At 50.1% G+C, this 26968-nt stretch overlaps 1 protein-coding gene across 1 annotated transcript in view; it reads right to left on the bottom strand.

The window, feature by feature from the left end:
- The window catches only part of LOC119163487 (ATP-binding cassette sub-family C member 2-like), a 67641-nt gene extending 43501 nt beyond the window's left edge, over positions 1-24140 (bottom strand). The window contains exon 1 of the mRNA XM_037415490.2: positions 23887-24140. Within this exon, the coding sequence (XP_037271387.2) occupies positions 23887-24045 (159 nt within the window). The 5' untranslated portion in view covers positions 24046-24140. The remainder of the gene's footprint in view (positions 1-23886) is intronic.
- Positions 24141-26968: the final 2828 nt, after the last annotated feature.

The following is a 26968-nucleotide window of genomic DNA, read 5'->3' as shown; positions in this document are numbered from 1 at the left end:
AGGTGCGAATTTTTACCAGCACAGCTCTTTAATCTTTACGTCGCCCCAAGTTAGTGCAGAAATGAGTTATCATTGTCATGAATCGGTGTGCTCTGGATGAGTCCTCCTCGACTTTTGCTTCGTCCTTACAACAGGTGTACCCGTTGGTATGGCTTCTAATGCAAGAACTACGATGGGAGAGTCTGTTATAATAATTATGGTAGTGTGATATCCAAAAAGCATCATGTTATTATAAGAGACGCCGTATTAGAAAGCTCTGGAAATTGAGACCACCTGAGTTTCTTCAACATGCACCTAAATCTCAGCACACGGGCTTCAGCATTTTCACATCTATTACAAAATGCAGTCGCCGCAGCTGGGATTCGATCCCGTGTACCGCGGATCAGCAGCCGAGTGCCTTAGCCACTATAGACCACCAGGTCGGATGATGGGCGACCCTGCTACACGACTTAAAATGAGATAACGTAACACCCACTCAGGCGACTAAAATCACGTATCACAAGCTACGCTCGGGGATAACTTTCTGTGGCAATGAAGGGAAACCTACGGAGTCGGAGTCACTGCTCCTGTACTCTCCCGCGAAGTATTCTGGTTCGGGTAGAGTTTTGCACGATGGCCGTGCTCAAGTAATCCCACCGGAACACACCATTTGATACCTCTGCTCACACAGCCGTTTGTTAGTGAAATCAGACACAAGCTCCATCGGTGAGTCGTCGGAACGGCTGGAGAGCGTCGCGCGCTCACCTAAAAACGAGACGCCATTTTTGACTGTGAAGTGCACGTAAATCGTGTGACGTTTCCAGACGCGCAAAAACGCGAAATGACTTTCGGAAATCAACAACAAATATGAATATCTCTTCGGTGCGTCCAGCGTCCCTTCGTAAGCAGCATTCATTGAAAAATAGTGTTTTAGATGCGGAGGGGAACACCGCTAGGGGGCCACGGAGTGCGGACGTGTTGCGCGTCGGCTCCGCAATTTTCCTATGTTTTTGGTGGATTGTCGAATTTATCGTGGAAAACGCTTGTCACCATCGATCGACGGCAGTTTCAAGGTCTTCCCTGACACCAAGTTTTGCCAGGTGGGACCACTTTGTAGCCACGTATTGGCGCCTTTTATTCCACCAGGAAAGCAAGAACGCCAAGTCCAGCGTCTCTGCGCACGACGCCATAGGCCGGCCGCTGCGGCGGTGGGGCCTGCAAGCCTAACGTGTCGCCGGACCTCCTCGGAGCTCCCGATCCCCGACGGCAGCGTACAAGGCCTTTGCCAGGGCTAAATGGATGTCGTAGAGGTAGAAGGAGAGGACATACGGCCGGAAGATTTCGGCGAGGGAGCAGGATGGTGCAGCGTAAAGAGAACGAAACAGGCCGACGGCGCGTCCGAGACAGCGCAAGACCAGAAGACGGAGACGCAGCAACAGGCGGCTGCCGCGGCTACTACAGGGATTGCCCCGCATACTGCCACAGCGGCGCAGAATAAAAAGAAGTGTGCTCGTTACTTGCAGCACCTCGCTAAGGCGAGCCGAATGCCAGAGTTACCGCCCGATGACTACAGGATCATTGTGCGCCCCCGCGGCGGATTCAACGGGGCTGAATACAAGATAGATCGCATTTACTGCTGCCTTCGTAACGCGGCAGGTATCGGTAGAGAAGCGGCTAGAGAGGACAGCATCTGCCTCAACGTTAAACAGAACGTCGTGGTGCTCAGCACTCCGTCCGCGGACAGAGCCAAACGCTACGGAGCCATCAGCAAGCTTTGCATCGGGAACCGAGAGTTCGAGGCGAACGCCTATCAGGCCGCCCCGGAGAACACTTCCAAGGGCCTGATTAGGAACATTTCCAAAGACGAGAGCCCGGAGGACATCGTTAACAACCTAGTGACGCAGCGCAACCCCAGCGTGCTGCATGCCAAGCGAATGGGCACCACGGACAACATCATCGTATTGTTCGACGGTTTCCGTGTTCCCAGACACGTATACTATGGACCTATGCTTGTGAGATGCTCCCTCTACAGAAAGCACATCGACGTGTGCTACGCGTGCGGGAGGCTGGGCCATCGCTCCGACGTGTGTCCCAACCCTGCCGACAAGATTTGCCGTGGCTGCGGAAGCAGTAACCCACCGTCTGACCATCGCTGCGAGCCGCGGTGTCAACTGTGTGGCAAGAGAGAGAGAGTAAAACTTTATTGAAGGGGAAAGGGAGAGGGGCGTTTTAGAGCCTTTATGGTTGGGGCCCTACGTCCAGGGCTCCACTGGCCTTAGCCGCCCGCCGGACTTGATCCAGTAGTGCGAGCTGCACCCCTGGGTCCGAGCTAGCGAGGTGTGCCTCCCACTGCTCCATACTAGGTGTTAAAGGTTCGCCGAGAAAATTGGTTATGTCGCTTGGTTTACGATCGCACCCCCACGATATGTGGTAGAGAGTCGGTCTTCCACCGCACCACGGACATACAGCCGGGTAAAGAGTTGGATGTATCGCGTGTAACTTCAGTAGGTGCGGAAATACATCCGTTTGAATTTTTCTAAGGTCAGTGGCCTCTTCCCCATTAAGGGATCTGTGAGGTGTTCCACATTTTTGACGCGTGAAGCGCTGGTGAGCTAGAATCTCCCTAGGTAAAATTGGCATGGTCAATGAAAGAGATGGATTCTCCGCTCGGTTACAAAACGCACGAGCTAGAGCGTCCGCCCTTTCATTGCCTTCGAGACTTGCGTGTCCCGGGCACCAGATCAAGCGATGGTGGTGAGTGAGTTTGGATCCTAGCAGCCTCAGCCCCATTGCTGGAAGGCGGCCCCTTAAAAAGAGCCGGCAGGCTTCCTGGGAGTCGGATAAAATAACTGATGGCTCCCCTCTACGCTCCTGAAACCTTAAGGCTAAGGCTATGGCCATCGTCTCCGCCTTTGTAGCCGAGGTCGTGCGTACGGAGGCACTCGTTAGCAGCGTCATGTTGTTGTCGACAACAGTAATTATGTGTCTCTGCCAATCGAAACTGGCCGCATCGACGTACGCGACATTTGAAGCTGAGCCGAATTGCTTTCGAAGCCAGTTTACCCTCGCAGTACGTCGCTCAGCGTGAAAGTCGTGATGCATATTTTTGGGCACCGGTGCGATTGAGATTCGCCTGCGGACCTCTTGGGCTACGTCGACCAGCTCCTCATCAATGTGCTGTGGGTGGGGCGAAATTCCTATTCTAGTGAGTATCGCCCTGCCTGCTGAAGTTTCACTTAGACGATTCCTCTGAGACATGAGGACTGCGGCACTGAGCTCAGCATAAGTGTTATGTATACCGAGAGCTAGGAGCCGCTCGGTCGGTGTGCTGGTGGGTAGACCAAGTGCTGCCTTAAAAGCGCTTCTAATGAGCACATCCACCTGGCTCTCCTCACTTCTGTCGAGTGAGTGGTACGGTAGGCCATACGTCACTCTGCTCAAAACTAAGGCCTGGACAAGCCGGAGAGTATCCTTTTCTTTCATGCCTTTTTTATGATAAGTGATGCGACGGATCATTCTAGCTATCTGTTTAACCGTAGTCTTTAAGGTGGTTATCGTGTGACTGGCTTTGCCATTGCTTTGGACCCAGAAGCCAAGTATACGGGCCTGAGTAACCTCGGCTATGGCATGGCCATCTACCTGTAAGTTTATGTCACCGTTACTTTTGTAATACTTACTGTGTATTCTTATGAGTTCAGATTTTTCAGGCGCACAGCTCAGCCCACTATTTCTTGCGAACTCTGCCACAGCTGTCGCAGCAGCCTGGAGGGTCTGCTCTTTCAGCGCCAGTGAACCCTTCGTAGCCCAGAGTGTGATGTCGTCCGCATACAATGTATATCCAAGGTGCGGGATTGCTTCGAGCTCGTGAGCAAGTCTGCGCATAGCTATGTTAAAGAGCAAGGGGGAGATGACTGCCCCTTGCGGTGTGCCTTTATTTGGCATCGAGAACGGCACCGATCTCGTGTCGCCTATCCCAATAGTTGCCGTCCGCCCAGAGAGGAAGGATTTAATGTAGTTAAATGTACGTTTTCCGCAGCCGATTGTGTTGAGTTCAGAGAGAATGGCCTCGTGCGAAACATTATCAAAGGCCCCTTTGAGGTCGAGGGCCAAGACCAAATGTTCGCCTCCCCTGGGTACGCAACTCATGACCTCTTCTTTTAAAAGGAGGAAGGCATCCTGGGTTGAGAGTCCGGAGCGAAAACCAATCATGGTAGCGGGAAACAGATTTTCTTTTTCAATGTAATTTTGAAGCCGTGTCTGTACTACTCGCTCGTAGAGCTTGCCCATGCACGAAGTAAGCGAAATGGGCCGCAGGGCTCCGAGCGATGGTGCTTTACCGGGCTTTGGTATAGTTATTATTTTGGCTTCCTTCCACTCCGGAGGAACGTGACCTTGGGACCAGCAGTGGTCGTTGAGAAATTGCGTTATCTGCTCAAGAACCTCAGTGCTGAGGTTTCTTATCATAGCGTTTGTTATACCATCCGATCCCGGCGCAGAGTTCCGATTGGCTGCCTGGGCTGCCGCGAAAACCTCTTCTTTCGTGATTGCGGCGTCTAATGTGGCATTCTCGCTACCGATGTACTCTAATGTACTTGGCGGAACCACATCAGTACCGATATAACGGTCTTTAAGCGCCTGGATCAACTCTCCGTCGGTGCCGGGGTAGCTGTGTACTATTCTTTGAAGAATGCGGTTCATGGAGGATTTAGATTTGTCCGGCTCCAGCATGGACCTCAGTATCGCCCACGTCTGGCTAGTCCCTAGTGTACCGCGGAGAGAACCGCAAAACTGCACCCAACCATCGGTGGCAAGTTTCGTGGCGTATTCATTCGCTTCCTCCGACAGAGCAGCGATTCGCCTGTAGAGGCAGCGGTTGAGGCGTTGTTTTTTCCACCTCTTGATCAGGCGTCGCCTACTATCCCACATGTGCAATAGGTGCCGGTCTATCGCAGGCGCCTCAACTGTGCGCGCTATTTTCTTAGAGGTGGCATCATGCGTTTCTCGAATGAAAGCAACCCACCCACTGACATCACAGGGCGTTTGCTCCGGCAGAGGGCGCTTTCGAAAGGTCACCCAGTCTGTCATCACAACGTCACCAGCGACACGACGAACTTTTGGTGATGCTATAGAGGTGCTAAGAATATAATGGTCACTACCAAGATTTTCATCGAGGTTTGACCACGTGGCATTTTTAATGTTGAAGGTGAAGGTCAAATCAGGGTACGTGTCCCTGCTAATGCTATTACCAAGCCTGGTGGGTGCTGTTGGCAGAGTGATAAGGGTAAAACCTAATTTAGACGTGGTGTTCTCTAATAACACTCCCTTGGGTGAATCCCGGACGTAGCCCCAAGCGGTGCTCGGAGCATTAAAGTCGCCCACCACCACTAATTGATCTCTGGTGCCAACGGCTCGAACTGCCTCGTTTAGGAGTGGGCCGAAGTCGTCATTCCGGTTTTTGGGAGGACTGTATATGTTTAAAATTTTCGTTCGTACTTTTCCTCGTTTTTGTGGGAAGACATCGATAATTTGGTGATTAATGTCAGTCTGATCGTAATGATCTAGCGCGACTGTCATGAAGTTACTCACCAGCGCTGCAACGCGGGGGTATTTTGGATCGTATAATGTGTAATATCCCTGCAATTTGACGGGACGGTTCCCAACTTCTTGCAGGCATATTACATCAGGTGGGATTAGTGCCGAATGGATGTAATTCTGCAATGCCGCCGCTCGTTTGTGGAACGTGCGACAATTCCACTGCCAGATTTCTAGGTGGTCGGAGTTTTGCGTGGAATTAGTTCGCGCCATGGTGACTACTGCCTTTATTGGGGGGTGTCTGCTTTCTCCGTGATTCGACGGTCCTTCGGTAGTGGACTGCTCGCGGAGGTAACACTGACCCGCTTGTTGATGGCACGCTGAATGCCTACAACTGAGTCATTAACGTATCGTCTTTGTTGTTCCGTTTCTGCTGCAAACTCTTTCCTGTACTCCGAAAACATTTGATGCATTTGCTGCATCATCTGCTCTCGGAGTTCAGACGCTGCTCGTTGCTGTTGTGATTGGAGTTCTCGCATTAAGTTTCGCAAGCTCTGCAACTGTTCCCCCATCTGTAACTGGCTAACGTGGGCCTCCTCGTTAAACCTCTGAGGTATGTCTACTTTCGCCGTTCCTCCCTCCAAAGAGTGGGCTACGGTTGCCCTGGAGATAGCATGAGTGGCGTTGTTGTTCGCCTCTAAGGCGTTAAGCCTGGCTTCAAGTTTGGTTTCTAAAGATGATATGATTTTGTGGAACTCCCGGCGTTCCTCCTTAATCTGGCATCGAAGTTTCTCGTTTTCTAAAGCAAGCTGCTTATTCTCGGCAACCATTTTCTGATATTCGGGATTCTCAATTAAGGGAGCAGATGGAGACACAATCCTCGCCCAGCTCACCGTGTTTGCTGGCTGGCAGGCGGCTGCCTCCGTCCCCTCTTTGGGCGGCGTCAAGATTTGTACCAGCGCTTTCTTCTTCTGCTGCTGATGCTGCCGCTGTTGCTGCTGCTGCTGTTGCTGTTGCTGTTGCTGCTGTTGCTGCTGCTGCTGCTGTTGTTGTTGCTGCTGCTGTTGCTGCTGTTGGTGCTGCTGCTGATGCGGCTGTTTGTTGAGTTGTTTTCTGGACGCAGACTGGGCTCGACCCTTTGAGGAAGCCCGTGACTTGGATCTTGAACGTGAGCGTGATTCCACTGACGAGTCCCGCTCGGAGCTGAACCAGCGTGGATGGTGCCTCCGTTTTGGCTGATCCACTCGGGACCTCCTAGGCGGAACGTGTTTAAGCTTCTTCTTGCACATTTTGTCACCTGTCATATGGTCCTCACCACATATCACGCACTTAGGGGTACACTCGTGTCCTTGTGCGGGTTCACTTGTTCCACACGTGGAGCATACATTGGCGTCGGGCGTTGGGCACACGTCAGTTCGATGCCCTGTGGAGTGGCATACCTTGCAAGCCTGCCTCGTAGGCTTGTGGGGATAACAGATGGCTTCCGCTCCCATGAAATAGACGCACCTAGGCAGTGTGCTGCCCGTGAAGGTAATGATGGCGGTCTTCGTAGATCCGAGCATGCGTGCCCGCTCAATCTTGACCCCCTGTGTTCTCACACGGAGATTCGCCATGAGTTCTGCTTGAGAAGTCCCCGACGGAATACCATGGACTATGCCTCGTAGGACGTCCTCAGGATCCGCCACATACGAGTTGAATGAGTGCACTCGTCCCCTGATATTCAGATGCGTGATCTCTCGCAGCTCTTTGGCTACATGCTCGTGGGGCGTCGATACGATGATAATATTCGAGCCCGGGTGGACGCGCAGCATGAAGCAACCACCGTCGAAGTGTCGGTGGCAAGCGTCTATTACAGCGGTGGAAAGTTCATAGCCGAGTACGTCTTTTACGGCGAGGCCTTTGTGAGGCCTAAGGATGATCTTTATGTCGTCCTTTGGCAGGGGCGGGAGCGGACGGCGACTTCTCGTACGACGTCGGCGCTTCACCTGATTTCCCTGCTTCGGTGGGCTGCTTGACGAGGCGTTGCACTCCACAGCTTCTGACGCGTTTTTCTGGTTTTTCTTCTGGTTCTTCTTTTGCCGGCGTGTCAAAACCGTGTGCCAGCCATCCTCCGTCCATGCGGCACCATCCTGGCGTTCCCCTGCAGACACATTGTCGACTTCTTCGGACGAACCCTGCAGTGACCAGGTCTGAACGTCCATTTGAGTGGTTTCTGTAGCAGACTCCTCATCTGTGTGAACCAGTGGCTGCTCCTGAGGAGACCTCGGTGTTTCCTGAAGAGCGTCCATCCGCCGACGCTTGAGACGCGACCACGACGCAGAAGCCGCTATGCGGCGGTGCGTCTGGCCGGGCGCGACGGTCGCTGCCTCGAAGTTTTCAGCTTGCAGAAGACCGAAAAACAGCCACTCACCGCTGAAATTCGACGTTCACTGTTCGCTGTACTTCACGAAATCCGATGCACTTCAAACAACCAGAAATCGCCGAAAAACCATAGAAAATCTGCGGAGCCGATGCGACGCGCGTCCGCACACCGTGGCCCCCTAGCGGCCAATCCAACTGTGTGGCAAGGATCATCTCACGGGTGACCGCGTCTGCAAGGCGAGATACAAGACTCCTTACATAGTCAAGCGTCGCCGCCTAGAGCGAAAGCGGCGTGAAGAAGAGCAAGCGGCCGCGGCGTCCGACAGCATCTACAACAGCGGCATTAGCACCGAAGGCAACGGAGGTTACTACAATCATTATCCGGCGTTTGACAGTCATTCATCCAACGCCACCCGAAGAGGACGCTCGACAAGCCGAGACGCGAGAGGCGGCGGCGGTAAATCCCGGTCCCGCTCTCGCAGCCGGACACCAAGGCCGAGAAGCATGTCGAAGACGCGCGGTGGCGCCGTTCCGGGCGCCGCAGCTGTCAACCAAGGCACCCAACAAAGTCAGCAGCATCAGACGTGGCGGCAGCCGCAACAACAAGGACCCATGTGCACATGGCAGCAGGTGAGATGGGCGGATGTAGCCGCCTGTCGCGCCGGCGGCGCTGTTTCGGCGGGACGTCCTGGCGGTCCCGCCGTCGGTGGCGGCGGTGGGAGCGAGCTCAAGCTAGCGGTAGAGCGAGCGCTAGAACAACGCCTAGGACCATTACAATCGATAATTTCAGAGCTGAAACGCGAGAACGCCGCCCTTAGAGCGGAAAATTCCAAATTGAAAGGAGAGGCTCCACGAATGCAACAACCGCAGCAACAGTCGACGGCGCCGCCACCACCGACGCCTCGGTCTTCGACTCCGTCGAGACCCGAGGCGGCGGGGACGGAGACGGATGACGAGAGCAGTTCGGGAGAGGGGGCAGGCGGACGCGAAGACCGCCCGTGTACCGCGAAAAGGATAGCACTAGATCCTGCCAGGCACGAATCCACACAGCGGTTTGGCCGTTATGATAAGCTACAGAAACAAATCGATACTATAGAGACCAGCCTCGATGAACGTTTAGCTAAACAGGTGGCTCAGATGAATGACATGTTCAATAGTGCGATAGCTAAGCTCTCTGAACAAATGACACAAATGCTCACCGCGCACACGGCGCGCATAGAAAACATTGAAGCGCGACTCCCGCCATCTGCGGGCAGACCGATTAGAACGGTGAGTAAGCCCTACGCTAGACAGCAACAGAGTCAGCAGCAGCAGAACGCGCTGCCAGACGCCGAGCCGCAGATTCAGCCGCACCCCAGTCGCCTCGACGGCGATGGGCTAAATTAAACACAAGCATCACCATGGCTAGACACGCGCACACTCACACTAACACTCACAAACAACAGTACACGATCTGGCAGTGGAACTGCCGGGGATATAGGAGGAAGCGGGGAAATCTCGAGCAATTTATTCGAAGCCGTGAGACAAAACCGGACATTATCCTTTTGCAGGAAACAAATTATCCGGCAAAACTAGCTGGTTACAAAGCCATAAATGCGGCCGCGGCGGACAACAGGCGGAAAGAAAAACGTGCTACACAGCGCTCGGCGCGTGGTGGGGCGCCGGGGGCGGCCGCGGGTCGCCGAAGGCGCGACCGCGGTCGCTGTCGTCGCCCCCGCCGCGTCCGGCGCCGGTCGCCGCCGTGCTAGTTAGACGTAACATCACGGTGGCGCAGCGCGAACTTGAGTGCGTAAGGATACCGCATGTTTTTGTAGAATTAATTCCTAAGCGCGGCCGAGGCCTGTTTGTACTTAACGTCTACAGTAAACCCACGCTACAGCACCGATTTGGGGAGCTGCTCCGGAGAGCAAGCACGGCCGCCAACGGCGCACCTCTGCTAGTTGCGGGTGATTTTAATGCGCCCCATGGGGCCTGGGGATACACGCGTGAAACGCTCAAGGGCAAACACCTTTGGGAAGACTCGCAAGACCAACGGCTTGAACTGATCGTGAACCCCGCCGATCCGACGCGCCGGGGTAACAGCGTGAGCGCAGACACGCTACCGGACCTCGCGTTCGTGTCGAATGTCACCGCGGCGTCTTGGCAAAACACGCAGGAGGACTTAGGGAGTGACCACTCTCTGATAGAGATTACGGTAGACACGGGCCTGAGCGTTCGTAGAACATACTCTGAAAGCACAGGCCGTAAACTCAAATTAGTGCAGTGGGACGCGTTCCGCAAACAGCGAGCAGAAGGCGGGCGAGGCGACGAGCCGATCACGGATATAGACGAGTGGACCGCGACGCTCAATCGGGACGTAGACGCGGTAACGTGCCACATCCCGCCCGAAGCGAAGCTCGAAGTAATCGACAGCAGGCTCCTACACATGTGGGAAGCAAAGCAAGCCCTACTCAAGAGGTGGAAGCGCCAAAGACATAACCGGGCGTTGAGAAAACGCATAGCACGGTTAGACAGAGAAATTGAGGAACATGCGTTCCAAGTCTGTAGGTCACAATGGGAAGACCTGTGCAACGGCCTCGAGCGACAGATGCGCGGGGCGAGTGCTTGGCGCCTTTTCCGGCACCTATTGGATCCGGAAGATACTCGTGCCGCTCAAGGCCATAAAACTCGGAGACTTGTGAACGATCATAAAGGCGATGACCTTCTCGGTGCAATACGTGACCGTTACTTTAAGTCGGCAGAGAGCGTCCAACACCCAGATTATGACGGCGTTGCTAATGAGCAACTAGACGCCGAATTTAGCGAAGCGGAAATTCGGGCAGTCCTTTTTGAACTAAACACCCGATCGGCGCCCGGCCTGGACCGGGTTTTGAACAAGGCTCTCCGCAACTTAGATGACGAGTCAATCTCCCGATTTGTGACTTATGTCAACGAGTGCTGGCAACGCGGTTCCCTTCCTGAAGCATGGAAAAGAGCTCGAGTTATCATGATTCCTAAACCGGGCAAGCAGGTTGCGCTTGATAATCTGAGGCCAATTTCGCTCACGTCTTGTGTAGGAAAAGTTCTGGAGCACGCAGTCCTCAAACGCGTGACTGACTTTCTCGAAGTCCGCGATGTATTTCCGCACACCATGCTAGGATTCCGCCGCAATCTCTCCGCACAAGACGCGTTGCTTCAGCTGAAGCACCACATTGTTGATGACATTACCAGCTCAACCAAGGCGATCCTTGGCCTAGATATTAAAAAGGCCTTCGACAGCGTTAAACACGAAGCAATTTTAAACAGAGTTCAAACATTAGGACTAGGACAAAAAACATATAATTACATACGTGACTTCCTTGCCGGCAGACGCGTACGCGTCGTCGTTGGAGATGTGGAACTGCAAGAATTTGAGATGGGCTCGAGGGGCACGCCACAAGGCTCCGTAATTTCGCCATTACTCTTTAATTTAGTTCTAATTGGGCTACCCGAGAAATTATTAGGCATACAAGGATTGTATCACAGTATCTACGCGGATGACATCACCCTCTGGGTTCCCGGCGGAGGTTGTGATGGTCACGTCGAGCGTACGCTCCAGGCAGGTGTAGACGAAGTTCAGGAGTACTTGCGAGGAACGGGCCTCGAATGCTCGGCAACCAAGTCGGAACTTCTAATCTACAAACCTACAAGTAGAGGTCGCAAAACCCCGCGCGACGAGGAAAGGGAGTGCTACAAAATAAGCGTTCTATTGGCAGATGGCACTCCCATTCCACACGTAGACAAAATTAGAATTCTGGGGTTACACCTGCAGGCAAACGGCCATAATGGTGAGACGGTGCGAAGACTACGTCGTTCGGTAGACGACACGATCCGACTCCTACGTCGTATCACGAACAGACGTACTGGTATGCGCGAACACTGCGCGATCCGTCTAGTGCAGGCGTACGCAATAAGCCGTATAACATACGTTGCCCCCTACCTCAAATTGCTAGGCTCAGAAAAAAACAAAATCGAATGTATAATACGAAAGGCTTTCAAGAGAGCAATTGGAGTTCCACTGAATGCGAGCACTGAAAAGTTACTAGAACTTGGACTGCACAACTCACTCGACGAGTTAATTGAGGCCCATGTCGTTTCGCAAAACGAACGCTTGTCGGGGTCTAAGACGGGTCGACACATCCTCGAGTCACTTGGCATCCGGTACCACACTCAGCAGGGAGAAAAAGCGGATGTTCCTGCCTCGGTTCGCGACCGCCTAATTGTTCCGCCGCTTCCTAAGAATATGCACCCGACGCACCACGTCGGGCGCCGTAACCAGCGAGTTAGAGACCTTCAAAAGAAGTACGGCACTAGCGACGAAGTTGTGTACGTAGATGCCGCGAGATATGGGGACGGGAGACACGCACACGCCGCTGCGGTCGTTGACCGTGCGGGCAAATGCCTCGCGAGCGCCACGGTGACCACGGGACATACGGAGGCGGCCGAAGAAGCCGCGATAGCCCTAGCAATCGCCACGGTGCCGAACGCTACGATCGTAATCAGCGACTCGCAGGCAGCAATCCGCGGCTTCGCGCGCGGCCGCGTCTCGCGGGAAGCGGCCCGCATCCTTAAGATGTGCGGTGATGGTGACTCAGCGTCGCGATCGCCACAACAAAATTTAACAGTCTTCCTCCTTTGGACCCCGGCACACACCGATGTCCCGCTTCCGGGCAACGAGGCGGCCCACGCCGCGGCTCGAGGTCTCACTCGCCGAGCCGTGGCACATTCCGTGACCGCCGCCTCCGCTCCCGAGAACGGGGCTTCTGATCTGCCGGATCGAGACACTTCGACAGACACGCAGCGACAACACAGACCACAACGGTCGTGGGGTGATCGTCTCATCACGTTCCGAGATATTACGCAACACTACAGACTGGAAAGGCGAAAGTTCCCGCCACCGCATGACAAATTAAACAGACACGATGCCGTAAGCTATCGCTTACTACAAACCCACTCTTACCCCAGCCCGGTCGTCTTACGCCACTGCTACCCGCACTTACACATTACCGATCTATGTAAAGCATGCGGGCACAGAGCAACGCTGCGCCACATGCTCTGGGAATGCGCCGGTAACAATGGTCGAGAAACGGCCGCCGTTCGCGATGCGCCTATGGCGGCTGCCAATACCAGGCAACAGGAAGCCTCGAGCTCACTCGTTCCCGCCGCCGTCCCGTCTGCGGGAGCCGCGGGGGACCTTCTCCGTCGGCGACGCCGCCGCTGGGAGGCGGCGCTCAGAAGCTCGGAGCTCAACGACCAGCTCTGGGCTGTCCGGCAGGCCGAAGATGCCGCCCGAGTTCAGGGACTCAGCGCCGCCATCTGAGGCCACCAAGACCAAGCTGCCGGCCAAGCTCTAATAAAGTTTCCTCTCTCTCTCTCTTAGATGCGGAGCATCTAATACTCGAGGCTTGTAGTGCGGCGCCGTCCGCAAGCTTCCTCCTCCTTCTTCCACCATCTGTGCATCCCTTCCTCCTCTACACACCGCGCGCGCTTCACTCCTCCACCATCTGTGCACCCTTCCTCCTCTACACACCGCGTGCGATTCTCCTCTTCACGAACATTCGCTAGCTGTATAATGTAGCGCGCATGCGCCGTCACGCTTCGAGAACATCGGCAGCTGACGTGCGCGCATGCGCCGTCGCGCTTCGAGAACATCGGCAGCTGACGCGCGCGCATGCGCCGTTGCGCTTCTCCCCCTTCTCGAACATTCGACAGCTGACGCGCGCATGCACCGTCACCCACCATCTGTGCCGCGCGCGCTTCTCCCCTTCGAGAACATTCTACAATTCTCCTGATTCTCCAGTGAACGCGCATGCGCCGTTGCGCTTCTCCCCCTTCTCGAACATTCGACAGCTGACAGTGCATGCGCCGTCGCGCTGTATATATACTCAAGGTCGGCGCTCGCTCGCTCAGTTGCCGCTCGTCGGTTGGTTTGTACGGCGCGTCGACGTCCAAGGTCGCGGTGAAATGAATTCCAACGAATCCACAAACACAATGATCGACGTCCCTTCGACCAGCGCCGCCCTTTCGCATACGTGTGTACGTGTTCACTCATTTAACACCCCCTCCTACAACCACGTTAACCAATTTAGCCATCGACCCAAGTAAGTCGCAGTTTAACACCCCATTTCACAACCACGTTAACCAATTTAGCCATCGACCCAAGTAAGTCGCACTTTAACACCCCGTTAACCAATTATATGCTCCGCATCCTCCTCAGTGTTCCCCCGAGGGAAGCTGCGGGCAATCTTTTTTTTTATTATTTTCACGCAGAAAACACGGACGCGTTTGTGGCAGTATATTCTGCAGCGGTGGCACGCACCACCCCCTTTGGCTCCGTAGCCTTCCCATCACTGCCACAGAAAGGTGTCCCCGAGTATAGTCACATGACTAAAAATCACGTTTTAACCCTCAAGCACCTAAAATTTTCATGACTTCACGTAACTGTTCAAATAACTAAAAAACAAGTATCATTTAGTCTCGTGCTTAAAATTCTGCAGTGCCTGACAATAGCTAATCACGTGACGTGTTTGCGCCGTAACATTGCAGCTAGTCACGTGACTAATATCACGACATCAAGTGACATGTCTAAACAAATTTAGCCTCACTAAGCACTACTAGCCAAAGCTTAGCGTCTCTGTCAAAACTTGTAGCGAGGTGGAATGCTCGCTCCACTGATGGTTCCAGTCTTGTGCAACCAGAGCAAGCTGCGCAGTCTTCGGGGTTTTGTTTTCTGTACGAAACACACGTAATTTCATATGCTCTCCAACTGTCATTATCAAACGTCGCACATGTGCGCTCAAAAAAAAAAAGATGCGGAAAACCACGCTACCCACAAGTGGTGGACAGTTGCATAGTGTGCGTATACTGGCGCCACAGCGACCCTATCGGGTGGGAAAGGGTTTCAAAAGCCGGATGAGTCTACGAAAAAAAGTATGTAATCCGACTTAACACAAGAAAATATAAAAAAAAATCTTCACAGACGTTTCGCCACCTATGTGGACGGCATCCTGAGTATGCACTGGCAGCAAGTGAGCGGAGGCCACCCAGCCCACTGTTAGTTTCGTACTTTTGTGTCTCTCTACACACCCGGTGTAGAAGTGTAGTTAGTAAGTAGGGGAGATCAATACCTTGCTTTTTTTATATACTCATCTGCACGGTTTGTAATGGTGGGGTGGAAAGAACAGTGTACCGGTAGATATCAGATACCGGATTTTTTTTTTGTCCTTCTATTCGCGTCATCCGATCTAGCACAAACGGTCCGTCGTAAGGACTTTGTTGTCCCCTTGCGATGCTGTTTGTTTTGATCAGCATTTGCGGCCACATGAGGAAAATGTGGTTGGCGTGTTGGGAAAAACGGCGTTTTGCGAGGACGTCAATTAACGACACCTAGGTGTGCACGCAAAAACAAACAAGGAGTTTAACGCGATAAAAAAACACACAACTTTCATTTCTTATGTTCAGTGTGCGCCAGACTCTATTGGGAGAGCACTTCGTCCGCTGGGCAATAAAACAGTTCTCGAGCCTCATTGTGCCTCGCGAAACGTATTCACCAAGCGCAAAAACCACACCCCTGCCAACTATCAAAGGGGGGGGGGGGGTCGTTTACAAAATACCGTGCGGTCACTGCGACGCCACATACGCTGGTACAACTGGCAGGACGCGGTCAACGAGGCCCAACACAAAGCTTGGGGACGTCCCAAACACAACCATGCCACGCATTCCAAGGCACAAGTCGTCAAACACTGCCGGACTACGGGGCATGTCCTCGATTTCATTAATGCGACGACGTTTGCTTGTGAACAAAGGGGGGGGGGGGGTAAGAGAAAGTGGTTCATCCGTCACGTCCTCTCGTCGATCAACAACAGCTGCGGCCCTTTACCGGATGCGTAGAGTGATGTACTAGACTTCAGCAGTGAAGTGGGTGATTTTCATTCATTTGGTGCCAGTGCATACTGAGGATGCCACCAGCATAGGTGGCGAAACGTCTGCGTAGTTCTTGTTTTCTTATATTTTGTTGTGTTAAGCCAGAGTACGTACTTTTCTTTAAATATACCCTTCCAGGATGCTCGAAACCGAAGCGTTTGCAAACTCGTCCAAGCGTTAGTTTCGATGCAGTGATGGGCCCATCAACAACATTGCGTACAATTCAAGCAGCATTGAGCATTATTTTACGGTTACACATATTTTAAAAAAGCAGCGAAAACCCACTGCGCCTCACGTGCCTGTAATGTTCAATGAAAAATCAAATCTGTTAACACAGTTACACGCTACGTCAAACATCCCTAACAGAGCAGTACTGAAATAGTGTGCAGCGCCTTTGTACCCTCTCCCTTTCTGCACTTTATCTGCCGTCTTGAATTGTTAGTAATAAATAAAAAACGTCGAGTTTTATGTCCCAAACCACGATATTATTACGAGAGACGCCGTATCAGAGGGCTCCGAAAATTTTGACGATCTCGTGTTCTTAACGTTGCTCTGGCCTAGCGCAGTAAACGAGCCTTAACCATTTCGATTGCAGCGGAAAGCAACCGCCGTGGCTGGTATCGAACCCGCCACTTCCGGCTCAGCAGCCGAGAACACTGACCACTGATCTATCGAGGTGGACAACATGAACGGTTAATATGACTGCCAAAGATATAACTAATTTACTGGACACTGGACTGGGCTACGTTAGCGCTTGGGATGAAACGTCGTGTGTTCTGCATAGGACGTGTTGTGTTAGCCCGTACACTGCATGTGGGTGCAACATAAGCAGAAATTATTGCGTGTCAGTGCTCTATTGCATAGTCCATTCATGAGAGAGAACGATCTATTGTGACGTTCATTTGTTCATCTGTTTCTCTTTGATACATCGTTTTCATAACTTGTTGATTTTCACTTTCTACTAATCTTTTTTTGCGCCGCACAATTTGAATGCTGTAGCCGAGTAGTTATAAATGTCGATCTCTCCACAGCCAGCCATTTACTGCGGAACAAATTAGAAAACCACAAAAGAAAACCAAATGTAGCTATTAAAAGATTAAGCTGTGACACGGTCATAGGAGTAAGATTATTAGTATTAATATTATTAATAATAATTTAGTGGTAGCTGTATTTGTAGTAGTAGTAGTAGTAGTAGTAGTAGTAGTAGTAGTAGTAGTAGTAGTAGTAGTAGCAGTAGTAGTATTCTGAAAAACATATCCGACAGTGATACTTTGCATTATCCCTCACTATCATTGCGAAAATAACAAGCTTGATAACGTGAAATTCCTCAATGAACAACACTTTCATGTGGATCGTGCTTCCTCGGTACACTACGCCAAGGAAAGCCAAAAAAAGTGGTCTTTCTCCACCATTCACACGCGTGAGCGCATAAAAGTTCACCAACTTAAAATTTTCTATGTCTAGGATTGCACCCTGTCCAAGCAACCGGGGGACGGACCTGCTAATCCACAGCGTACTACGCTATGGCACGTGCTGAATGAAAAAAAAAAAGGTAGTTAAAGTAAATGGGCCGAAAGCGTAGTTTTCCGCCTATTTATTCCCACCCACTCTCCTCGAAAAATAGGTCCACACGTCACATCTTGCGCGGCACTTGTAATGTTCGCGTACGTGCACTTCCGGTGCGAAACAGGCATTTCCTTCCAGGGCATAGGTTCGTTGAATATTCTGCGTACAGTTACAGTTGTCTAACCGCAGCTGCAGCGACCTGTCTCAATAGCAAAGGAAGCGAATAAATGCCCGTCACAATGTATGCCAGTGTTCCAATAACACTCGTTGTCGAGATAGTCGGTGCATTGCATCGAAAAAAAATATATCCGGCCAATAAAATAACGAACACAGGAAAAGAACAAGGAGCTTGGATAGGGGCTAGACTACGAAATGTTTATTCACGTACGAGAGGCTCAAGTATACGCGCTCATGCGGTCACATGGTCATGCTATAGAAGCTCTTGACCGAAATCGCAATATACAATAAACTGACGTACAATCAGTGTATGCATGCTTAGCCCTACTAACCACTCAGGATTTCAAAAAATATTGCAGGAAATCTTTTTTTTTAATTCCTGCGCAACGCCACAGAGTTATCAATACAACATGCCTCGCCATTCTTTGCAATATGAAAGGATTCAAGTATTTTACGTGTCATTTTTTTTCGTGGCTTCTGCCCAAAATCATGATTTTGTTCAGCAGTGGTTTAAATTTGCGCTGTTTACAATGAAGGACTAAATTAGAGCCTGTGCCTTTCTCTAACAATTTCAAATGTTCTGAGGCTCGATCCTGTTTAGTCTATGTACATCATGCCACAAGTCAGGGGAATTTCATACACCATGCCAGCAACACATTTCAAGAACGTCTGCTCATGCTTTGCCTCAAACTGCGGCTTCTCTTTACAGCGAAAACTGTTATGAGATCAGAACTCGGGTCTCGCGCAGTGCCATAGTTGTCCACCGCCGCTGGTGTCCGTAACCACATCGCGCGAAATTAGAAAAAAAACACGCAGTACCAATGACACAGCGGGGCTCAAACCCGGGTCCGCTGGGTGCCAGCCCAGTGTTCTACCACTGAGCCACCCTGGCGCTTGGGACTTGTTGGCAAACTTGCCTTAGGCAGGCTTCACGTCGGGAAAGCAATCGCGTTAATGCGACTTATAAAGCTTTTTTTGAAAATTGCAAAAGAACAACCAGTTATGGCACAATGCAAAAAGCGTAACGAGTGGACCGTCGAATGCTTCAACCCATTACAATAGCTTGCTCTTGTTCTCCTACTAACTGTGGCGCATACCCACTTCAGTCATAATTACTCGTCGTCGTCAGCCACTGCATCAACAATTGGCACAAAATTCCTTGCAAGTCTTCAGCGGAGACGACGCTTCTCATTAGAATGACAAAAGATGGCACGGAGTGCTGGCTTACTACCCACAAATTTTTATTATTGCCGTATAGTGGGTATCAAGCAAGTGTGCATGCAGGAGTTACCCAATGAGTGTTTGGAAAATGCTCTTAAATGGCCGCTCTTGTAGCGTTCGCTGTGACTACGCTGCGCCTTCCACGCAGGCATGGCGTTTTTCCCTATGCGTGCGTATTGAGGCTACAACAATCCGTTCACAAGTGTACACAGACGAGCTCAAGCAACTGGCAACAGGCCACATTTTTTACGTCTGTCACCTCGGTTCAAGTTGAGAGTCGGCATTTAAACTTTACAACAGTGCCTGTTCAAAACATCGACCATGGTTGCAGGAATCACGCCGCATATAGAGGTGTTTTTGTTTGTTTCACAACGATCTCATTGTCTAGGCTCTCAAATGCTGAAATACCTTGGCTTAGTTTCTCATTTTCTGGCACTTGCTTTCTCTCGGGCGACGCACATGTAATAATCAAAAACTTTGCGAAGGGAACGGATGATCACCTATATCCATGGAAGCAGTCTCGTAGAATTTTGTGCAATTTAGTACATGATCTCCAGGCTTGCGCACAATGTGCTAAAACACTAGGCAGTAGAAAGAATAAGGGAACGTTATGTACCCAAGCTTTTAGTATTAGCTCCTGGCAAAGACTGCTCTCAAAAATCGACTTTCAGTGAGTCCAAAACGCAGCTCTCAGTCAAGCGAACGCGGTGGTGACAAAAGAATCTTCCGCAGATTACTGGCATGATCTATATGGTATATGCGAGACACCGCGGGAGCGCCTCGATCTCGCGAACTTCACACGCCTTTGAAATGAGCTGGGCAGCCAGAACAAAAAGTGTTTCACAATTTTTTACAACCTTCCATTATACCTTGAACAATGAGAATGCAGCCGAAAACCTAACCGTACAGCAGCTTCGAATGCAGCCACGGCATTCCTGTGCGCGAGAGATTACACGTTGGCATGTCTACTCTGGTGGCGGCGCCTGGCGTCAAAATGCCGCACTAACGCCGACGGCCGCTTCTCATTGAGAGATAGAGAAAAATCATTTTATTAAGTACATGTAAGCAAAGCATGTGGGAGGGAACCCTACTCCGGGCTCCCTATGATGATCTCTGTGACCAACAGGGAAATCTGCTCCTTCGCCCGGCAAATGACAAAATGTAGGAGGCGCTGCCCCTGTGTATCTTATGCCCCGGGGTCATGGTTCCTGGTCTGACGTTCGGCAATGCGGTCTTATGCATGAGATCAGAAGTTCAAGCAAGATTAGAAATTAAGCAACGAGGAATAGGTTGGCTTGCTTTAGGAGCTCACGGGAATACACCAAATCAGGGAGTACAAGGTGATATGGGATGGACATCATTTGAAGGCAGGGAAGCTAGCAGCAAGATAAAATTTGAGAAGCGATTGAGAGAAATGGGGTAGGAGCGTTGGGCTAGGAAGGTTTTCAGCTACTTGTACATGAAGAATGTCGATACAAAATGGAGGAAGCAAACCAGGAAATTGACTGGTAAATACTTAGAAAACAGCAGGTGGCCAAACCAAAAAGAACTATCGGTTAAGAAGAGAGTGAAGGAAACGGAGACTGATATATGGAGAATAGGCGTGATTAAGAAGTCCGCACTAGAGATCTATCGAGCTTTTAAGCAGGAAATTGCCGAGGAAAGAATCTATGATACTACTCGCGGTAGTTCTCTACTGTTTGAGGCCAGTACGGGAGTATTGCGAACCAAGACATATCGGGCCAAATACGAAGGGGTAGACACGGTATGCAGTGCATGTGGAGAGGAGGAGGAAACTGCCGAACACTTGATAATGTTCTGTAAATGCTTCATCCTATAGTTCAGAATGATGGCGCAGAGTTTTTCAGAGCACTGGGGTTCAGGGAAAGGGAGGGCAAAATAGACTTTAAGCGGGTGGAAATAACTAGAAGAAGGTTGCCTGATTAGTGGCAGAGGTCAAGGCACAAGTGAAAATTAAACCCTTCACTGCAAAGTACCAGTCCTCAACTTCACTATTCAAAGAAAAAAAGATAAATCTAGTGGTTAGTTCACTAAGTATTACGGCTAGGTGGCGTTAGCCGCCGCCCGATCTAAAGGGTACCGCCACATCCATCCATCCATCCATAGACCGTGCCGGCGAGGCACCACCTACGCGACCGGTGTTCGTTGGCGCACACCGGCGGCTACCTGGCACCAGGACAGGACAGGACGCATGGACCAACGTGAGCATGAGACATTCAAGGTGTTCGCCTTAAGATCATTGGATTATTTATTGTACCCGAACGCACATATACTGCAAAAAGTTTCGTTAGCCTTCTCAGCGTTGCACCTGATGTAAAAAGCGGAGTAAGGGAACGAATGAAGGGCTCTTATCGAGAAGGCCACTTCTCGTTTGACACTACTGTTGAAAGCAAACGCATAATGAAACGAATTAAAGCATATCAATCATTATCAGTATTTTTTTAATTTAAACGCTATAACAATTATACCATGATCGTGGACGGCCCTAAAGTTGACGAAAAAAGGTTCCCCGTTGGTGGACACCGAACGCTCTGGCTTGCGTCATCGCTCTTTGACAAGGATTGTCATGAAATATTAGACGAGTTAGAAGAGATCTTCTCAAAACCACTGAAAAAACTGGCATGGCCTTTGTGTCCATGTCTTTATTTCTGATCAACTTTTTTTTATTATTAAAACACCCAGGTGAACGAACTGCTGCCTGTACTGCCCTTCTCTATTGGCATGGGAGTTTTTATACGCTGTTCTCGAACGAGAAAGGCAGCGAGTTGGATGTAGAGTCAAATTTTTAAAAAAAGCTCGTAGGAATAAAACGGAAGCAGTTCGTTACCGACACATATGCAAGAGATATATATGAAAGGTCTGTGTTTCTTGAGCAACTCTGAATCACATGCTAAGGGAAGGTCGAGGATAGCGAACAATACTGGAAACGCAGCCTCTAGTGATCAACAGGGCGGGCACTGGAAGACTGTGTTGCACAGGTCTAGTCCAGACGATCAACTTTGGGCGGTGTAACGGCCCGGTTTCGGCGGCCGAATTTTGGATATAGGTGAAAGCACCCGAGGTCCGTGTGCTCAAAAAACGGTGCACACTAAAGCACCCATGAAGGTCACAATTTTCGGATCTCTCTACCACGGCGTCTTTCATAATCATATCGTAGCTTAGGGACACGAAACCCCGAAAATTCTTATATTATAAACTGCATTTGGTTACATCCACCACTGCATGACGCCGGCACCACTTCAAGACACCTATGCGTAGATCAAACCAATCCAGAACTTTCTAGAGATGGCGGAGGCTTGAAGCCGAGTTCTACCGCGAAACCTCACTAAGTGCGCAGCACGGGCATGCCAGAAAATCTCTTAGCAACCACACGCGCTTAGCGAGATCGTGGCAACCATCCCCCCCTCCCCCTAGCATTGTACGGTTATCTCGGATGTTTAGAAGACTTTTTTAAGGAGGGGGGATTACAATCAAGTTACAGTTGTTAATTCTTGGTACATTTTCTATTTCCTATTATTTCGGACTCTTGTGAGTTTGTTTTTTTCCTGGTTTTGAGCGTAGGTAGTATTGCTTCAGGCCTGTATTTACCACTGTTAGACCATGTGACATCGGCCCCTGGTTGGACGATAAGCCGAGCACATTTAGTGCCATGAACCTATAAAGGCACAGCTCAAACGTTGGCTTCAATGATGCTCCCCGCGCAGCGATTTCTTACAGCTGGTGATACAAAATCCCATAATGTTCGATGATTTATTTGTGGGGTTTAACGTCCCAAAACCACCATATGATTATGAGAGACGCCTTAGTGGAGGGCTCCAGAAATTTGGACCACCTGGGGTTCTTTTACATGCACCCAAATCTGAGTACACGGGCCTACAACATTACCACCTCCATCGGAAGTGCAGCCGCCACATCCGGGATTTCCCGTAATGTTCGTATGCTCTGTTTGTGTATTACTTATATGCGCTTGGTGTACGTCCTCAAAGAGTGAATAAATTGTCCACAAAAAAAAGAAAAATCTCGTTTGGAAGATTTCTAGCTGACTCATGGAAAAAGAATGTTCATGTAGTAATTGTTTGACGTTTACGTCTCAAACTCTCACTATGAATATGATGGAGTCAGCCTTCATGCAAAGCTCGAGAAATTTCGACCACATCGGTTTCATTAACGCACACCTAAATCTAAGCACACGGGCTTTTGGCATTTTGTATATATCGAAATACGACAGGTATTCGACCCCGTGACTTTCTAGTCAATAATCACACATCATAACTACTAATAGACAACGGCGATTACATATTGGAAATGAAATTATATACACCACACGGTGGTTCTGTGATTGCGGTGTTCTACTTCCGGCCTGCTGATGCGTGGAATCGAACCCCGGCCTAATTTAGATGGATTCGAATATGCTTCAGGCCCCTATGCATAGATTACGAAAGAGGAGGAGGAAGAGGAGGAGGAGGAAGGCCCGGGAGGTTAGCGAGTTTTCAGACCGGCTGGCTACCTTGTGCTGGGGAAGGGGGTAAGCGGAATGATGTGCACGTTAAGAAACCCAGGTGGCCGAATTAAGGCGTCTCTAACAATTACAAGGTGGTTTTGAGTCGTTAGAACCCAACATTAGATTAGATTTGTGGGGTTTAACGTCCCAAAACCACCATATGATTATGAGAGACGCCGTAGGGGAGGGCTCCGGAAATTTTGACCACCTGGGGTCCTTTAACGTGCACCCAAATCTGAGTACACGGGCCTACAACATTTCCGCCTCCATTGGAAATGCAGCAGCCGCAACCGGGATTTGAACCCGCGACCTGCGGGTCAGCAGCCGAGTACCTTAGCCACAAGACCACCGCGGCGGGGCTAGAACCCAACATTAATAGTGAATACGTTAACATATTAGTGAACATATTAATGAAATAATATTGTTATAGGTCCGTGTGCTCAGATTTGGGTGCACGTTGAAGAACCCCAGGAGGTCGAAATTTCCGGAGCCCTCCACTACGGCGTCTTTCATATTCATATGGTGGTTTTAGGACGTTAAACCACACATATCAATCAATAATGAAATGATATGGCTTTCTGGCTCACCAGTTCAGCAGCTTTGAGCAGCGTCCAGTAGGGTCCGTTTGGCACTTCTGGAAAGTTGTTAGGTGACGTCTGGGGCGCCGCAAAGAGCACCAGGATGACGAGAGGGGCGCATTTTAGGAGGAACGACGCCGCCTCGGCGGGTCGCAGCGCGTCGGCCATCTGCTCGAGGTGTCTGTCAGAACGGAATACGTGGGGGGAAAACAAGCACACACTACGCACTGCCACACACTCGTCCGGATGTTAAACAAATACGCATGAACCCGACAGTTCATTCCCGTGGAAGCTATCATGACGAAGCTACAAAAATAAAAAAAAGACTTCGCACGAGGCGCACATGACGGTCCATGTCCTAGTTTATCGAGGATCGGCTCGAAAAAAGCGGAAACAACTGGCGATTGCAACATACGCGTTTCGCGACTACTACAAGCGAAGTAGATAGAACACGCGTCACCATGTTCGTCACGTGAACGTCAGACAACAAATAATCGTTCAGATTGTGCAAGATGGTGCAATGAACCAGCATTCCTCCGACATTGTTTTTTTTTTAAGTCGACATTCGTTTCTCTTAAAGGGCCCCTTAAACGAACTCTGAAAATACCAAGAGCAAGTGCGCTATTCTATATCGTCGTTTACCGTCTCTTTGCCCATCTTCGCGGCACAATTCGTGGCGCCAGCTGTTTGTTCACGTGACGTCAGCAAAAAATCATCTCTCGATTTGTCGATATACGAGATATTTTCGTTATGAATTGTCACCTACCATGCAACTGTCACCTACCATGCAGTCGCATGCATTTTTTTGTTATTTCGCTTGACTATCGCGAGCGATAAACTTATTTCACTTCATTTTCTACGTTTGCGGCTGCGCAGGTGGAGAGAAGTAGCGTGCAGCCGAAAAGTGCGAAACATCAACTGGCCAAACACTTAGTGCTGACATTCCGCACGTTCTATAGATAGCTACCAGATGGCGTCAGAGTCGAAGCTTCATATCATAACATACTTGTTCCTCAACACGGCGACCTTAATGACGTAAGGCCAACATAATCACATCGTTACAGTGGCTGGCATATCATTCTAGCCACGGTAACATGATGGTCAACTTGCTTCAATGCGATAACGATGCCGCCAGAATAAGATTGGTCTCTGAGAGCAAATTACAAGAGAACTTGCAAGTTATGTATTAATAACATTAACACGTGACGTCGCTTACTTTGCGTGAGGCACGAGGTTCACAAAAATGGCGGTCTCAGTGACGCAAATACGAGCCATAAAGAAAGAAGCAAGAGGCGAGGAGGAGATAGCGCTCGTAAGAAGAGTAGTGAAGACGAGAATGGAACTATAGTTTTGCTTTTGAACTCGGTGTTATTTAGGGTCCCTTCAATATCACGTTGGTTGTTGTTTTTTCTCCCATTTTCTCGCGGTTGGGTAACCAATCACACCCTCATATTATTAGACATTTGGCGCAACCTCGACTCACGCAAACACTCACACAAGCACTCACACTTCCACCAGAGCAACACACACGACACGCAGCGCTCTGTGTGTTGCTCTGGTGGAAGTGTGAGTGCCTGTGTGAGTGTTTGCGTGAGTCGAGGTTGCGCCAAATGTCTAATAATATGATGTATAACCAACTAGCCCAACAACAAGTTTTATCAATCACACCCTTTCCCCATTCCTTCTATTTCCTTCCTTTTTTCGTTGCAGGGGCCCTAAGCTACACCGAGTAAACAAAAAAAATAGAGTGGCTTCTTTCCCGCGTACTCAGATTTGGGTGCACTTTAAAGAACCCCCCAGGTGACAAATCAATCAATAAATCAATCAAACCAATGGCTATGCCATTCGCCTTTGAACCGAAAATCGCGGGATCGAATTCCGGCCTCCGCAGCCATTTTTGATGGAGGCAAATAACTAGACACGACACCTATGTGCTTAGATATATGTGCACATTAAAAAACCTGCCAGTGTCATGGTCGAAATTCCCGAATCCCTCCACTACGTTTTTTCTCATAATCATAGGGGAAAAGTACCAATGGGTAATATTAGCTAGCAATAAGCTCACTCATTCTTATAGCCTAGGCGTCACCTACGAAACACAATAATTTAGTGAAGGGTGCCATTCATCGCACCTAAAATAAGAAAAAAAGTATTTCTTTTACACATGGCGATGAGAGTGTGCAAAGCAATGTTGACAATGAGTGTACCTAAACACTCGTGTTAGGCTCCGGACACCTGCGGAGCGTCGTTAAAATATCGGTGGTTTCCGGTGAATCATTTCTAACTTCGTGTTTTAAAAAAGGTGACGATCTCGCGGCGAAACAAATCACAAGGCCGCGTGAATTATTAAACGGTTAACGTACCCTTGCATGCTTGCTTCATCCCTTCATTATATTCAATGTTCATTCGCGACCCCATCAGGTGATGTCAAAGAGACAAATAACTCATTTTTTTTCTTTCTGATTTCTTTTTTCGGAGCAGTTGTCCAGCAAATCTTTGCCTGTTCATCCCGCAAGCACAAAAGGCGCCACAGAAGTGGACTGAGTCTTATTACTCCCGCTGGTAGAATAAGAATAAAAAAAGCTACAGTTAGGCTCTGCGGAGCCCCGCTCTTGACGATGAAACCTGGGCGACCCAGCTAACAAACACGATTTTTTTTTCTCTCCGCTGCTGTGTAAGTCCGATGGTCTACATAGTGGCGTCTTGCTTGTGTCTATCATTGATCATTAAAATTCATAACGCCCTCACGTAGTTCCTCCTGATGCTGTACATGTTACGTCGGGCGCTATGTTATCATCTTACGCACATAACTGTACAATTAACATAATTTAAATGCGGTTTGAATTCAAGCATTGGTTGCTCCCGCATATCAATTATTAGTCATTGAGTTCACTCGGCAGTTAAATTACACCCGTGAGGTGGCGTCGAGGCAAGCCCTTTACGTCCCCTCATGGGAGGCCTAGGCCCGGCCACCTAAACCTGCTGGTTTCTTTAATAAAGTTCATTCCTCCCCCTCTTCCTCATTCTCTTCATCCTCTTCCTCCTCCTACAGTTAGGCCAACATATGGCTGTGAAACGACAGCGGTGAGAT

The sequence above is a fragment of the Rhipicephalus microplus genome, chromosome 9, assembly GCF_043290135.1.
Source record: "Rhipicephalus microplus isolate Deutch F79 chromosome 9, USDA_Rmic, whole genome shotgun sequence".
NCBI lineage: Eukaryota > Metazoa > Arthropoda > Arachnida > Ixodida > Ixodidae > Rhipicephalus > Rhipicephalus microplus.
This window is presented reverse-complemented; position numbering and strand designations above follow the sequence as displayed.